The following is a 16,463-nucleotide window of genomic DNA, read 5'->3' as shown; positions in this document are numbered from 1 at the left end:
TCTATTGCATATAGACTATCATAAATATATTTTTATGCATAATATATATATAAAAATATATATTTTTATATATAAATATGTTCAGAGTTTTATAACTGATTGTAAATTTTTAACTCATCATTGTGAATTATATGAAAGAGTTGCATGGCCTTCCTTGAGAATTCGGAGAAAAATGCATTGGCATTTGTTGATATATAAGGAAATTTTGGGTCATATGCCAAATTATATATTTTGTATTATACAAAGGACTTTGTTTGGAAATCATTCATTACGTTCTCAATCAAATTACAATCTCTGTGTGCCCTTTGTCAGAACTGAGCTTGGTAAAACCTCTTTTAAATATGCTGCCGCCTCAGATTGAGATCTTCTCCAAAAGGAGATGAAGTAACAAAACTTGGTGTCTTATAATTATTTTAAGTCCTTGTTATGTAATCTAGAGAGCAACTTAACTGTGTGTAATTGTTTTTAACCGGTTATATGTTGGTTTTGTGATGTATGTCAATATGTAATAAATATGTTGTTTATGCAAACTCGGCTGCCTATCTTGGCCAGGACACTCCTGGAAAAGAGATTTTAATCTCAGCGAGTCTTTTCCTGATTAAATAAAGCTATTAAATATTCTACAAAACATTAATCATTTTGGATGTTCCTGGTTCTTAAACCACAAAAAAATATTTAATTTCACACACTTTCACACATAAATGTATTTATTTACTTACTTAGTTACTTAATTACTACTGTTTGTTTGTTTGCTAGCTTGCTATGGGTAATTTTGGTGGTTCTTAAACCACAGAAAATAATTTAACACAACACTTACTGTGTTTGTTTGTTTATTTATTTGTTTTTGACAAAATATAGGCTAAGTAGCCTAGCCTAATTTAGGATATTCATGGTTCTTAAACTACAACAAATATTCACGGCCTCACAGAGGCTACTATCGGCATGTGTTAAGAAGAGAAAATACCAAACGAATTTCGGATGCAAACGAATTACTGGGCTTTGGCGCCCTCGTGTGGATAAAACCGTTTTAGCGCTCTGTTTACGGTTGCCAAGCAACAAGATTCGTAGAGAAATCCGAAGTGTTGACTATTGCTGCTGGAGGTGATTCGGTGATCATACTAGCAAACATTAGCAACTAAAAAATATTTGATAACACTAAATATGGCAAACCCTAAAGAAAAAGACCCTGTGGACATAGTTCACCAGAATGCTATTCATGTCGAGACAATAATGAAGGAGCTGAGACACCAGAAGCTTTACACTGAGTTTAATATCAACCCCTTCAAGAAACGTGAGTGCAGAGCTTCACTTGTTTACAGTATGTACGTCTCTGTGTTTGGTTAAATATGTAGAAGAGCCTCTTTGTTTTTTCAGTGCACATTCTGACTGACAAGCCCGTGTCCAACATCACCTACAGAAAAGAAGAGGAGGACCGTAAGTATTTCCACTAACTTACGTTTGATTCAACACAATTCTGCCATAGTTTCCGCCAAAATGCCATACTTACAGCATTTGTTAAATCCACAAAATATATTAAATCTATATGTTAAATGTTTTCGTTTTTAATTGGTTCTTTTGATGTTAGTGCACTCTAAAAAATGCTGGGTTAAATACAACCCAGTGCTGGGTTAAATAGGGACAAACCCAGCAATTGGGCTGTTTTGACCCAGCGGTTGGGTTACTACCCAGAAGGTTGGGTTAAACATTTAACCCAACCGCTGGGTCAAAACAGCCCAATTGCTGGGTTTGTCCCTATTTAACCCAGCACTGGGTTGTATTTAACCCAGCATTTTTTAGAGTGCACTAACATCAAAAGAACCAATTAAAAATGAAAACATTTAACATATAGATTTAATATATTTTGTGGATTTAACAAATGCTGTAAGTATGGCATTTTGGTGGAAACTATGGCAGAATTGTGTTAAATCAAACGTAAGTTAGCATTTTTTAGAGTGTGGTGATGAAGTAATTATTATTACCATTAACTGTAATTACTGTATTTGGTTGTCTGGGTTTAATGGTTATGTAAATTTAGTATATTGTACTATGTAAAATGTAATGAAAAAAATGTTTTTGTACAGCTGTTTTCGTCCAGGCTATACGCAGGGCCCATCTGGAGCCCACAAAAAAGTACTCTCACCCCCAGACTGAAGCACAAGAGATAGGATGGATATCAAGTCCTTTAGTAAGTTCTCATTTATGTATGTATCATGTATGTATTTATTTATTTATGAATGAGTGACTGAATGAAAGAAAAGGATTACAATATGGGAGTCACTAATGTTCTCTAAATGTTTTTAGTTCAAGATATTTAGATTTTATGTGAACATTTTAGATGCCATTTAGATTTAAATATGCGTGTATTTATTCAATTTATTTATTTATTACCACTTTACAATAAGGGTTCGATTTAGTTTACTACCTTAGTTAACATTAACTAACAATGAAAAATATTTCTAAAACATTTTACATTTTCTATTACATAAAACATTTTTTTAGTTTTTATTCATCTTAGTTAATGTTAATTTACTTAGCATTACATTATTTAAATAAATCAAAGTATCTGTATCTGTTCTGTTCTGTAGTTAATGCATTAACTCACATTGCCTTTGAGGACTTTATTGTAAAGTGTTAACTATTTATTTATTAAACCATGCATGTAAAAATAAAAGATACATTTAAAATGTTTATTTTGCTGCTATATCTAACCAAAAACAAACTTTTACATTTGCACACTCCATAGTGGATTCACTCCCAATTTACATATTATAGTATCCCAGATTACTATGCATATACTTGACCATCACCAGTGAAGTAAAAAAAAAAAAAAAGATGTAGGATGTCTTCTGTAATCATCCTAATCATGTCTTTTGTGAAACATTTCAGATTGCCTCAGATCGTAGTGACAGAAGATTAAATTTTCCACGGCAGAACTCTGAAATCACTAAGTACATGGACGCTGCATGGCGATTGAAGGAGCAGACACAAAATTTGGGATGAAAGTTTGTTATATTTTCCTGATGCCATATACATTATGTACACTTATGCAGATAAATAAGTCTAGTTATTATCTGTGAGAATTCAAAATGACCATTCTTTGTTATCACAAATAAACAAAAAATGCACAAGTACAAATATATTTTAGAGAACACTCACTAATACAGATAAGGTAAGGTTAGGTTTGCACAGAGGCTGCAGGTCTCAAAATCCCATGAGCTGCCTAGACGGTGTTTTTTTTTTTCTTTCCATTTTGCAAGGCAGGTCATTTGATTTTAAGACACAGCCGGGGTGTTTAGAATTTCAGTGGTATATCTAGAGATATGTTAAAATGGGTCAAATGGCCACCATTCATCACTATGAATGTGACTGCTCCTGTCCTGCAGAATCTCTGCATAGTAAGCAAAAGAGATTAGTTCATAACTAATCAATCTTAGATAATGTCATATTATACAGAAATAGGATTCACACAGCTTGTTTTGCAAATGTGCCTTTTTCACAAGAAAAATCCATAACTGTGACCATAATCCACTGGCGGTTTATTGGAACATATTATACATAATGTATCGGCCATTCAGGTCAAGATTTATTACATTACTTCCCCCAAAAGAAATTTCTTTCTTACATAAATTCACAGAATTCTCACTATATCATGTACTCTGTTTTGGTCCAATAAAATTAGGAGTTAAAGGGATTGTTCACACTAAAATGAAAATTCTGTCATAGTCTATTTACCCTCATGTTGTTGCAAACCTGCATGAGTTTCTTTGTGTGCTGAACTCAAAAGATGATATTTTGAGGAATGCTGGTTTCTAAACAGTTACTGGTAGCCATTGACTTTCATAGTATTTTTTTCCCCATACAATGGAAGCCAATGGTTACCAGCAACTGTTTGGTTACCAAAATTTTTCTAAACATCTTTTGTGTTCAACAGATGACAGAAAGTCATACAGATTTGCAACAACATGAGAGTGAGTAAATGATGACAGAATGTTTGGGGACCAGTAACTGTTTGGTTACATGCATTTTTCAAAATAACTTATTCTGTGTTTAGTGCAAGAAAGAAATTCATACAGGTTTGGAACAACATGAGAGTGAGTAAATGATGACAGAATGTTCATTTTTGGGTGGACTATCACTTTAATGTTATAGAGGAATGGAAGGATGTATAACCAAAAATGTACAATAAAAACATCTCAAAGTACAGCTTTTTTTTTAAACATTTTTTTTTATTAATTAATAAAAAATGAAAGTGCTCACTGTGTGGTCTGACACATTTTTAATTTAAGATCATTTTAATTTAATTTAATTTAATTTAATTTTAAGATAATGTTTCAAGAGATTTAACCGAAAGCAGAAGCTAATGTTTGATTAATTGCTGAAAGTTTAATGTTGTATATAAATTAAATAAATATAAATGCTTTACTATTATATTATATTTATTATATTATATTTTATATTAGGTTCTGTAGTTCTGTAATATATAGTTTGGTCATTGGAGATCATTATGAATTCAAGACCTTCTCTCTCATCCCTCTCTAGAGAAGTCAACTACTTTCTAGCCAAAAGTCTCATTCGATTATAGTCTCTAAATAACCATTATCTGAGTCATCAAAACGTCTTTCCTCTCCTATGAATGGCTAATAATTGGTGATCTTATTAGTGTACATTAGCCATTGTATTAAGTATTTAGCTGAGGTGAGCATTACTTACAATTAGAGTGTTCCCAGTATCTACTGTTTCTACATGCAGCCCTCCTAAACCTTAAAGAAAGCTAAAAGCATACATACATACATACCAACTTAACAGTGTAATGTGACATGTAATGTCATATCAGTTAATCTTTTTTATGATATGAACATCACAACTCTGCAAGTGTGTCCTAGATATCAAAACATCATCCAAAAAGGTTGTGCCACATTAAATTAGGTTCTCTACTTGCAAAGTTTTCCATCTTTTCTTTTTATATTAAGATAATCAAATAATTTGTATCTGTAATAAGTTAAAGAGTCCACTCAGCATCAAGGTGAGAGACTTGGAGGTCTTAACATTTTCTCCGAGCCTCAATCAATTTGTCAGCAAAGGAGGGGGCAACTGTCTAAACTGATATCTCAAGTCAGCACATATGCTGTATCCGACAAGGAAATGCATTTCACTGCAACATTTAGACGCTCAATCGGGTCTTAAAAGGTTAATTCGAATTCTTCCTAGTTTTCACCTCTTTCATCGGCAGCCACTATAGGCCTACTCTGTGTAGTACTTCAGTGAACACACAACAAACTCTTTTTATCACTCTTCTCTTGTTCTTTTTTTCTGTTTGTGTGCATCTAAGTGTGTCAAATTAGATCACCAACTACTAGGAACACCAGTAGCATATTAAACTGCATTTAGCAGGTGCAGCACCTATTTTGTAGTAACATATCCCAACTGAATTGTTAGCAGGTAAAGCATGACATTTAAATTAAGCATGTGAAAGCAAGCCTTTTAGTGATTTAGTGTTCTACAGACAAATAACACAAATCCCAAAACTCGTAAATATTAGGGAATTTAAAAATATTGATTTCACTGGATAGTTGTTGCTAAACATGCTCACAAGCAAACTAGCATAACATCTGTCCACTGAGAGCAACTGCTGGCGTGATTCATTGGCTGGCTTATTTTACTAGCTAATAACTGTCTCCTATGGGACACAAAGTGGTCTTCCTCCACGGTGGAAGAGGGCATGAAAAATGTTGAATCATCTGGTGAGTCACATTCCAGTCTTGAAATGTTTTGCTGTTGTTTTTTACTTATTGGGGACATTAATCATTATTTGTTTGAACGAATCAGTACTAGTGCAAGTATAATTGTTTGAATCTATTCATTTCAAGAATTAGTAACTGCAAACGTGCAAAATGTGTATAAAATGTAGGATAATATACAGTACACTACCATCCAAAACATTGGAGTTCTGAAGAAATTAATACTTTTATTCAACATAGATTCATTAAATTCAAAAGAATTTAAATTAATTAAGAGTGAAATAATCAAAAGACATTTATAGCCCAATGTTACAAAAGATTTCTGTTTCAAATAAATGCTCTTCTTATTAACTTTATATTCATCAAAGAATCCTGAAAAAAATACATCATGGTTTCCACACAAAACTATTAAGCAACTCTTTCATTCATCAAAGAATCCTGAAAGAAATGCATCACATTTTTCCCCACAACAAATAAAATAATGAAACCAACTGTTTCAGCATTCATAATGATAAGAAATGTTTCTCAAGCACATATTCATTTTATTAGAATGATGAAAGATCACGTGACACTGAAAACTGGAGTAATGCCTGCTGAGAATTCAGCTTCACCATCACAGGAATAAACTACATTTTAAAACATATTAAAATGGAAAACAGTTATTTTAAATTGTAATAATATTACTATTTATTTTACTGTGTTTTTGATCAAATAAATGCAGCTTTGGTGAGCACAGGATAAAAGAATAAATAGTCTTACCAACCCCAAATTAAGAACCACCTAATTCTTCAAAGCGGAAGTAAGCCGTTTTCTATGAATATGCAAGACTTCCGGTTCATTAGCTGCAGTAGGGAAATAACGAGAAGAAACATAAAGTGCTAAACTGTTTGCATTACAATCCAGTGTGTTCATAATTAAGATAGGCTAATACATTAAAATAATATGGTAAGACACACCAGTTTGCAATATCAATCAGCAATTCGAGCTGTTTTGTAAAGCTAAAAATAGCTGGAAGCAAATGACGTGGAAGCCAGTCCCATGCAATTTGCAAATGGCCGCACCCGCTCTTACAGGAATAATAAGGTGGATAAAGAAATAGAATTGTAAAATTTCTTCTTCACAATTACAAGGGGTCCAGGTTTGGCTTATGTTACCCTTTGCTGGTAGATGCCATAACTACATCAATTGCACATAAAAATGATATTTTTCTGTTGTTGGCGAAATGTGAATATCATCTGGGATCCAGGTATCAACATATTTAGGGGTTTTGACATCAGCAAGTTTGAAAACTCTTATTATTTTATGTGCAATTAGCATTGTTTTTCCCCGCTGTCCATTTCTGAGTGACGACCCACCAGTTGATCCCTACTAAACCAGTGCACTTTCAGTGAGCCACATTTCCCTTTTATCTGAAGAGGCCTTAAAAAATAAATCAGCTTAAATCAGTCACTGTAACATTTATGTGCGTGTGTTAAGAAAAATGTTCTCACAGCTTGAAGTGTGGCACAGACTCAAATTCAGTTGCTACTGGTTACAAACATCACAGCATTCTCACTGGGCTTTGCTTTGGGACTGTGTGTTGATATGAGAAATCTGATGACAAGGACAGGAAAAAAATATGCTTAGGCCTAACTTTCAACATATCAGACTGTATATTTACACACTGGGGCATTTGCAGCTTTACAACAATACAACTTTATACCACTGGGTGTTTTTTTCTTCTTCTTACTACTAGCTTGTTTCTTTTAAGTGTGAAAAAAGGAATTGTAATACAAATGTCTTAAAAGCTGGCATGTTTCTGTACTCTGATGTGTATCTGTGCCTCTGAGCAACTGACACAGATCCCCATGGCCCACTGTAGTTATGAACCCAGTCAGGCTGAGCAGCATCAGATCGTGTCTGGGATGATTAGTTCATCTTACGTGACTCTAGTCAGCAAGCACTGACAGAGTCTGGCTGTATGGCATCATCTCTGTCTGGATGGAAATTGCAAAGGTGAGGGATGCCGACTGTACCTGAAAGCTAATGTGCTGTAACTGTGGCCAGAATGACACACTAAACCGGTGCCTGAAGACCAGCTTTAGATGATTATGCAGTTAAAAGAAGTACTATTCTAATCCTTTAAACCTATATTTTGTTGAGAATGTTCCTGGAACATAAAATTGTCAGCTAATAATAGGTGTTTTAGCTATTGTATGTGCATGCTGTAGCATAGAGTTTGGATAAAGCTTGATTGGTTTTGTGTGGAACATCCTCTCCAGCAGCAGAGGCAGAGAGCATGGCTAAGCTCTGTAGTTACACCGGACCTGCTGTCTCATCAGAACCGAAATGCATGTTTGCTGTGGGGTGAAGACAGCTTTCTGAAATTACAAAGACCCAGGACTGTCAGTTGAGCGTAGGAACCAATTTATGTTTTTTTCCTCTTTTGTTTGTGTATGTGTTGGGGCAGAATGGTGTGTTGAGTTACCATGTACCGCTGGCGCAGCTGTACAGGTTGATGAGTCAGCACTGAAGAAGGCTCATGACTGGCCTGGGAACCAATTTTGTGAAGACAGACTAAACACACTGATGGACTTTCACCAGAGATATAGCACTCAAATGGCTTCAGAGGTCACCTTAGGCCATTAGAGTCTCTTACATTCATTGTACTTTACTTAGTTGGCAAGATTTTAGTTGGATAATTGTTTCTTTGGAGATTAAAAAGTTCTTGATATGAAATAGGTTCTTAACTGGTGATTTTTCCCCGTGTTTTTAAAGGTGCACTCAGTTTTTCAGTAATTGTTTTTTGTGTTGTTCTGTCCAACAGGGCAGTGATGACACAGCAGTAAAATTTACCAATGCCACTGTAGAAAAGCATTATTTGCAGTCACACATGGAGTGTTTGTGGACACAATAACACATTTAGATTTGAAGACATATTAATTTTGAAATGAGAAATTATAATTATGTAGGATTTTTTTATAGATTTTAAAATGTGGTTTATTCCTGTAATGAGCTGAATTTTCAGGAGCCATTACTAGTCTTCAGTGTCACTTAAAGGGATAGTTCACCCAAAAATGTTAATTTCGTTATTTACTCACCCTCTTGTTCCTAACCTGTACGCATTTCTTTCTTCTGCTGAGCACTAAAGAAGATATTTTGAAGAATGTTGGTAACCAAACAGTTGACAGTAGCCATTGACTTCCATTGTATTTTTTATTTATTTTTTTCATAATATGGAAGTCAATGGCTACCGTCAACTGTTTACCAACATTCTTCAAAATACCTTCTTTTGTGTTCAACAGCTGAGAGAACTTCATACAGGTTTGGAACAACTTGAGGATGAGTAAATGATGGAAAATGTTCATTTTTGGGTGAATACCTTTAAGAACTCATTCTAATATGCTGAGTTGGTGCTCAAAGGAACATTTCTTATTATTATCAACGTATCAATGTTGAAAACAGTTGTGCTTCTTATTCTTTTTGAAAACCATAGTACTTTTTTCAGGATTTGTATCATATAAGGTCAGATGTATTATTTTAAGTGGGATACACATCATTTAAAAAACAACAGCAAAAAAACTTAATTGCCAAAATGCATACATTTACATAGATTGTTTAATGTAGTATTTTGCATGATTTTAAAGAAAATAGCAGTTACTTGGACCTCACACTCCAACAGATAGAAAGTAGAAAAAGGTTTTTACAACCTGGACATGTATTAACATAATGCATCAATTAAAAGTATAATATAAAATAAATAAAAGTACCTATTTATAATACGCTTTGACAGGCTGCTGCCATACCTTGCAATCTTCCGTCATCATTTTTGTTTTTCACACCCAAGCTTTCCCACCAAAAGGAAACAGTGTTTGTGCAAGTCCACAGGAGGCCGAGCTCATGAAACCGGCCCATGTGCTAAAGCTGGCCATTTAAAACACATGGCATTTCTCTCCCGCTGTGACACTGATTGGAACAGAGCAGGCAGATTAATCAAGAGAACGCTGGCATTTCGCCGAGGACATCACCACAATCGTGAAGGAAATGCGTCGTCGGCTTCCATCAATCCGGAGGGGCTAGGGAGAGCGGAGGGATGAAAGATAGAGTGATGAAAGCCTGGCTATAATCACTGTTATTTTACTCTCCAGCTCCTGCAAAATTAATCTTATTATTCCCTGATGCAAGTGATACCACTCTGCACGAAGGAGGCTGTCTTAGGCTTCGAGATAGTGGCTTAAGAGAAAAACATGAGGATTTACAAGAGTGTCCAGTTTATGGATGAGCTGTCCTCAATATGAACTCTACCCTCTGTCAGTGCGCTGCCAGTGTTTGATTTGCCTCAATCTATTGGGCTTTTCTCGCATGCTTTCCCATTTCTTCACTTTTTTCATTAACCTTCTAGTATTCTGCTTGCGTAGTTGTTTCTTGTTTTCTTCCTACCTTCAAACACACACACAAGCAAACACACTGTCAGGAAGACCATGCATCCAGGTAGGGAGTTTGAGTTGTTAAAGAGGCAGATGGAGGAGATGGAAGACAGACAGATTTAGGACATACATGTCAGCTGAGATACAGACCAGCCTGAGGACTGACAGAGAGATCTTAAATATGATCATTCATCATCTTGAATGTGTTAAAAGGAAATACAATTTCCCTTGATGTTTTGAAGTTGTTGTACTACATTCTTTGACTTTACTGAGGTCCTGTTTTGCCGCTCAGGACAACTGACCCTTCTTTAAGCACCGCTCCCTTTTTTTTTATAGATCAAATGTATTTCTAGTGCACAGCAAGTATTGACGGTCCAAATTTAAGGCCTGTTCATTGAAAACATTAACAATAAAGATATAGTTTTAAAGATTGTTCTAAATGTAAACAGATAGAAGAATCCACACCACATCTATAACGATAGGCATGATAGGAATGATATAATTGGAATCACTTGCAGATTGATTTTTCCAGTAGAATGATAAAAAAAACATTGACAGCCAATCAGAATTCATCCTGCTTTAAAGAGCTCTTGCATTTGAAGTGGCAGATGACATAACTGCAGCAAGCATACAATAAATATCAATAAATGAAGAGTTCAGATGCAAAAGCCTCTAAATGCCGTCTGAAATTTTATTTTCCCTCAGGCTCTCATGTATATGTTCAGTAGTTTAACTGTAATGGCAATCAATAGTTCTTTTCATATTAAAGTGAAATAACTTAACATAAACATAGGAGCCTGAGAAAAATGTTCATTTTAGAAGAAAATTTCAGACGGCATTTAAAGGCTTTTGCATCTGAACTCTTCAAATATCCTATAATTTTCTATAACATGATATGGATATAACAGTTTTCAATATATCTTGGCCTACCAGGTGTTTACACTTTCTTACACTTATCAATATTTTATGCTTCAAATATGACAAGGCAGGTAAGAGATTCATGCTGAAAATAAGAATAATTTCTCAGTTCAGCTACGCAATTGATGCACAGCGATAAAAAAAAAAACATTTAAATCTAAAAATAAAAAAGTATAATTTATATACTTATAAAAATAATTTGCTAATAATTAAATAATTAGCAAAAGCATTTAACATGTAAAAAATGATTAAATATTCTGATCTTAAATTTTGCTACTAGGTGTAAATTGTACTGCTATAAATAAAAAATATATATTGTTTATAATTTTCAACCCATTCTTAATGATGTTACTTACTCTCTTAAAGAGAGAGAGAGAGAGAGAGAGAGAGAGAGAATTTTCTGCTAAAATGTAGGAATCCTTAGCAGTTTCTTGCACATGGCTATTCACAGTTTTATCCAGGAGAGGGCGACTGAGAAGGCAAGTGAAGTCACGCCCACACCGCATGGATGACACGACAGGTAAACACTATTTCTTACTGATGTCATTTCAGTTTGACAGCAGTAGGAGTTATAATTGCATGGACTGTGATACATTCAGTTGCTGCCTCGTTTGTTACTTAGTCAATCGAATCATCAACTAATGATATCTTTCTTTTCATTCTAATGCAGTAAAGATGCACATGAATGCACGCGTTTTTAAATATTTCTAATTACTAAAAAATGAAAGAGAGAGAGAGAGAGAGAGAGAGAGAGAGAGAGAGAAACATATTGTTGTAGGATAGCAGATCTTCAGTTTGAGGAGGACTTATAGAAGAACATGTTTTTGTTGAAAAGAAGCAGCTCATTTCAAAGTATTCAAGTAAGGGGTTTCTGCTACATATCTGCTGACCAAGAACACAGTTCATCTGGGACCAGAGCGCACAGTGTGAATTTTAATTCCGGAAGACTATAAATTAAAATTTTTGAGCCACAGCAGTGGAACAGTATCTAGAAAGGATCAATGTATGCATTGCATAAGCACTGTGAGCAACACACACAAAAATCTAGTTACATGGATTTTACAGCCCCATTTATCATTGTCCTCCTGTCATATACAATGGCTGCTTCTAAGTCCCTGGATGGTAATATTTACTATAATTAAAATTTTAGAGATAAATGGTCTGCAAACCAGCATAGCGTTTCATCCTATATAGACTGTTTTCTCTATTTTCTCTCTCGTTCTTTGGCTCAACAGCCCATAAAAAGGGATCAGTGATGCGAATGTGGGAACTGAGCATGTGAAGTATGAGCAGCAGAAGCTGCAGGCATCCTCAGCCAGTAGACGGAGATAGAAGAACTTTTATGGCAGCATATACAAATATAAATGCATACGTGTGCATTGCATGAAACTATATAGTTGCTTTAAATCATATATCAAGTACTGAATCATCATGTCTTTCATTGGTTGGACATAACTGATAAATAAAAAATAATAATAATAATTAGGGCACAACAATAAGGATTGGTCAAAACAAAACAAGGTTACACTTTATTTTAAGGTGTCCTTGTATATACTGTATGTATTTACTGTACGGTTAGGGTTAGGATTAGGGTTTGGGCTAGGGTTACTTGCATGTAAATATGCATAATTTATTGTTATTATAATAGTAAGTACATGTAACATGTGTAACAAGGACACCTTAAAATACAGGGTTACCCAAAACAAAACAAAATATTTTTTAAGTTATATATTTACATGAAAATATACAAAGCTTTTAGGGCTATATATAGATATACAGTATAAGCATACATGTACATTTCATGCAACCATATAGTTTGGTTTAAATCAAATATTAAGTACAGAATCCTCATGTCTCTCATGGGTCGGACAGGTTGGGCCACGGCAGCAGTTGTAATAAGTGTGATATTTCTATATGAGGCTCAGTCAAGGTGACTCTGGGACTTGCTCTCAGTAGAGAGCCAGCAGCAAGCCTGCAAGTAATGAATAATCACACACCATCAGCATGTGGAGACACACACCTGTTTTAATAATCTCTTGTCCTCGCTCTCACACACATACACTCATTTTAAGATAACAGTAACTGCTCGGCTGTCTCTGCGTATCTCTCTCGCAAAGCATTTGACAGAGCACATCTATTACCTGTCTTTTATTCCTTCCTCAAAGCCTCCAACATCAACCACAGCACTGTCCATGAATAATAACTGCCAACACAAGCTTGTTGATGTGTCGCAACTGATGTGACACTCTGCATGCATATATTCTTGCCTAGAAAGATGGGCCATATTTTGTCATCAGCATTATGAAAGAGAAGAGAGCACGCACTCTGTGCTCAGTGTCACACAGACTAAATTGAGAGTTTACTTTGTCTTTTAAATGTCACAGACTTGGACTGGGCTTTATCGTCTTTAGGAAGAAATTGGTTTGAGAGAAGAAAGCTACAAACATAATTGGCTATAAAATTAGGCCAATTATCAAAGACAAAATACAATGTAATTGACAATAATTTATTAAATTAAAAAATAGGGCACAACAGTGAAGTTTTTTTTCTGGTGGCCCAGTTTGGCCAAGTAGTTCAGATTATTACTTGACCTGCCAACATTTTAAAAACAAAACAAAAAACAAGACAAGACCAAACAAAACACAATACAAAACATCTTTAGCTAAATTTAAAAGTTATAGATATATTCTTTCAAAATGTGCTAATAACCATAAATTGTACTGCTATAATTAAACAATGCATATAATTATTATTTATCATTTTTAACCCACACTAAGTGATACTTCCAATTACATCACCCTTGTGATTTCAACAAAAATGATTTATGTTAAACAGCTAGATAATGTTACTTTGGTAATATATTTACATTATTGGAATTTGCAATGTTCAGGGAAAAAAATGAATCAATGAATGTAAGATTATTGGGGCGATAAATGAAGTATAACTGAAGTAATGTTTTCATGTCAGTTTAAAAAAATTACACAAATTCTGCACGATTCTATTTCATATCATGATGTGGACTGATAAAGTTCTGATCAAGTGTAAAATATGTCTCAATTAGGCTGATGGTCTTACATTTTAAAAGAGAAAAGTAAAAAAAAAAAGACATCAAAGCATAGCTAGAATGGATTACTGAGGTCAACCACAGATCTCACAAACTCTGATGTCTTTAAGTGTAAACACACATAGAAAAGATTTCAAACTTAACTCATGTCCTAATGAACGTCCTACAAACCAGCCAGTATATACACACATATATGTGGACCCCTTGAGGCTTAAATGCCACATTAAACATCAAAGCATAGCTGAAGACAGCACTACACTAGTATTGGCACAGCATTGACAAAAAACAGCCTTGTACGAAACGTAGCATGTCACTTCAAGGCCTGGCAATTAGAATACAAATGAACCATATGTCCACATATGTACAAATGAGGCAGAGGGGGAATAGATCAGCACTAATGGCTGAAGAAAAAGATCGATGCTTGGGCTGCTTTCCTCTGGGTGGATGGAGCAAGAACTGGACACTTTCCACAGCAGAAAGGCTCACCAAGAGCGGACCATCACTCAAATCAAGCCCAAACTTCACATCACCGATGATGCACAAAGTGTGCTGTGTGTATTTTCTCCTTCCCTTGACAGGAGAGTGATGAAGAGGGTCTGGTGCACAAGTTCATGAATGACCTTCATAAATATGTAAGCTTCATCCCAAGAGCCCAAGAGACTAAGGGATAACATCAAAAATCCAAAAGTCCATTACATCAGACATAAGATGGTGAAGCCCACATTTGTCATAAGACAGAAAAAAATAACATTTTAGCTAAGAGAGTGTGTTCCTTGGCTGAAATGTTTTGCTGTGTCTAACACACTGTAGAAATACAGTTACATTTTAATATGGTTGCATAGTAAGATACGCATTATTATTCTAATAAGAAATACTGATAAATCAAGAAGTCACCCACACTGGTGCACATTACCACATTGAGTATTACTGTATTCACTGACAGTATTGAGACACCAGTTGTCATTAAATGCAGGATAACGTTTCAGATCCAAAGGGAGAAAGATGTCACACAATATGCCACAAAGTGTTCACTGCAAATATTCTAGAAAATCAGACTTCTGTGCTTTGTGGTCTTGCATGTCCTGTAATAGGCTATACATTTACTGATGCTTGTGTAAGGTGTCACCTTACTGAACCACTGGGTGTCACCATTTTCAGATAAGCAATATTTAGTGCTACTACCTGTGCCAACCTTGGGGGAAAATTTAATTTATGTCAGTATTTTTTTTCTGAAGAAATACTAATATTGTTTTAAAAAATGTAGCCTGACTTGAACACATTTCAAGTCAAAAAGAAAAAAATAGTGTTTAGGAGCACTCTTAAAAGAATGTTCTAGCATGGGAAAACACAAGTTATGCTTTATTACACCCCATGTGTGTATAAATAATCAAATAAATCGAAAATCTTTATACATATCATATGATTTGTTTATTAATCATTAAGATCAACTGGATTTATTAATAGTCAAATGTATTAAAATTAATGAGAACAGATTAAGTGCAAACTAAAACTTGTATGTTAATGCAATTACGAGAGGCAATTACTTTAAAGTTAACATGAAATCAGACTAAGCCTATTCTTTAAAAAAAAAGAAAAAAAAGCCTATTCTATTAAAAAAAAAAAAAATAATCAAAATGTAATGACTTGCTCTGCATCTGAAACAACTTTCCCTTTTCACTGCATCATCAAGCCCTCTTATTTTTAACCCCTACTGTCCCGTCCCGTCCAAAACCGTCGATTTATGATCGAATTAATTCTTTGTGGTTTAAATTAAGCCCCGCCCCGTTTTCCCTCATTGAATATTCGAATACTGAAATAAAATGGGAAATACTTAGTATTTTTAAAATATATTTATGATGAATAATGCTTCTACTCTACTGTATATAGGATAGGCAATATAATAAAACGGGGGATAGTCAATTGAAAATAAACGTTTTGATTAGCCTAATTGTTTGGAGATAAACAGCCTATGGCAAGTTCTGAAAATTCAACATTACTTGTGAATACTACCAAGCGAATAAAAATCACCTCAATAACACAATTCTTGCAGTAGCCTGAGTGATGTATTTATAAACACTGGTCATGCTAGTTACAGGTTTTCAGGTTTTACAACAGACGGAGCAGGTAACTCCGCGGATGATTTCCAGGTAGGAACATTTTGTCGTGCAGTGCTTGAAACGCGAAGCAGAATGAACGAACATATAGAACGTTGTTTGGTTGTTTTCATTTGTCGTCATTTAACGTCAGACCTTTGGACTAGAAGCTTCTTCTCGCTGCAGGTGTCCCGCTGGAGAAGAGCGGCGCACCTGCAACGCCAATCGCAATGACAAACTGATA

At 34.8% G+C, this 16,463-nt stretch overlaps 1 protein-coding gene across 1 annotated transcript; it reads left to right on the top strand.

Annotated features, from left to right (window-relative positions):
* The first annotated feature begins 1,109 nt into the window (after positions 1-1,109).
* Positions 1,110-3,000, top strand: cfap144 (cilia and flagella associated protein 144). The gene is made up of 4 exons (XM_016480470.1): positions 1,110-1,291; positions 1,375-1,434; positions 2,082-2,185; positions 2,887-3,000. Exons 1-4 carry the CDS (start codon positions 1,162-1,164, stop codon positions 2,998-3,000), a joined length of 408 nt encoding a protein of 135 aa, XP_016335956.1. The 5' UTR covers positions 1,110-1,161.
* Positions 3,001-16,463: the final 13,463 nt, after the last annotated feature.

This window comes from Sinocyclocheilus anshuiensis, unplaced genomic scaffold (genome assembly GCF_001515605.1).
Source record: "Sinocyclocheilus anshuiensis isolate Anshui unplaced genomic scaffold, SAMN03320099.WGS_v1.1 scaffold629, whole genome shotgun sequence".
NCBI lineage: Eukaryota > Metazoa > Chordata > Actinopteri > Cypriniformes > Cyprinidae > Sinocyclocheilus > Sinocyclocheilus anshuiensis.
This window is presented reverse-complemented; position numbering and strand designations above follow the sequence as displayed.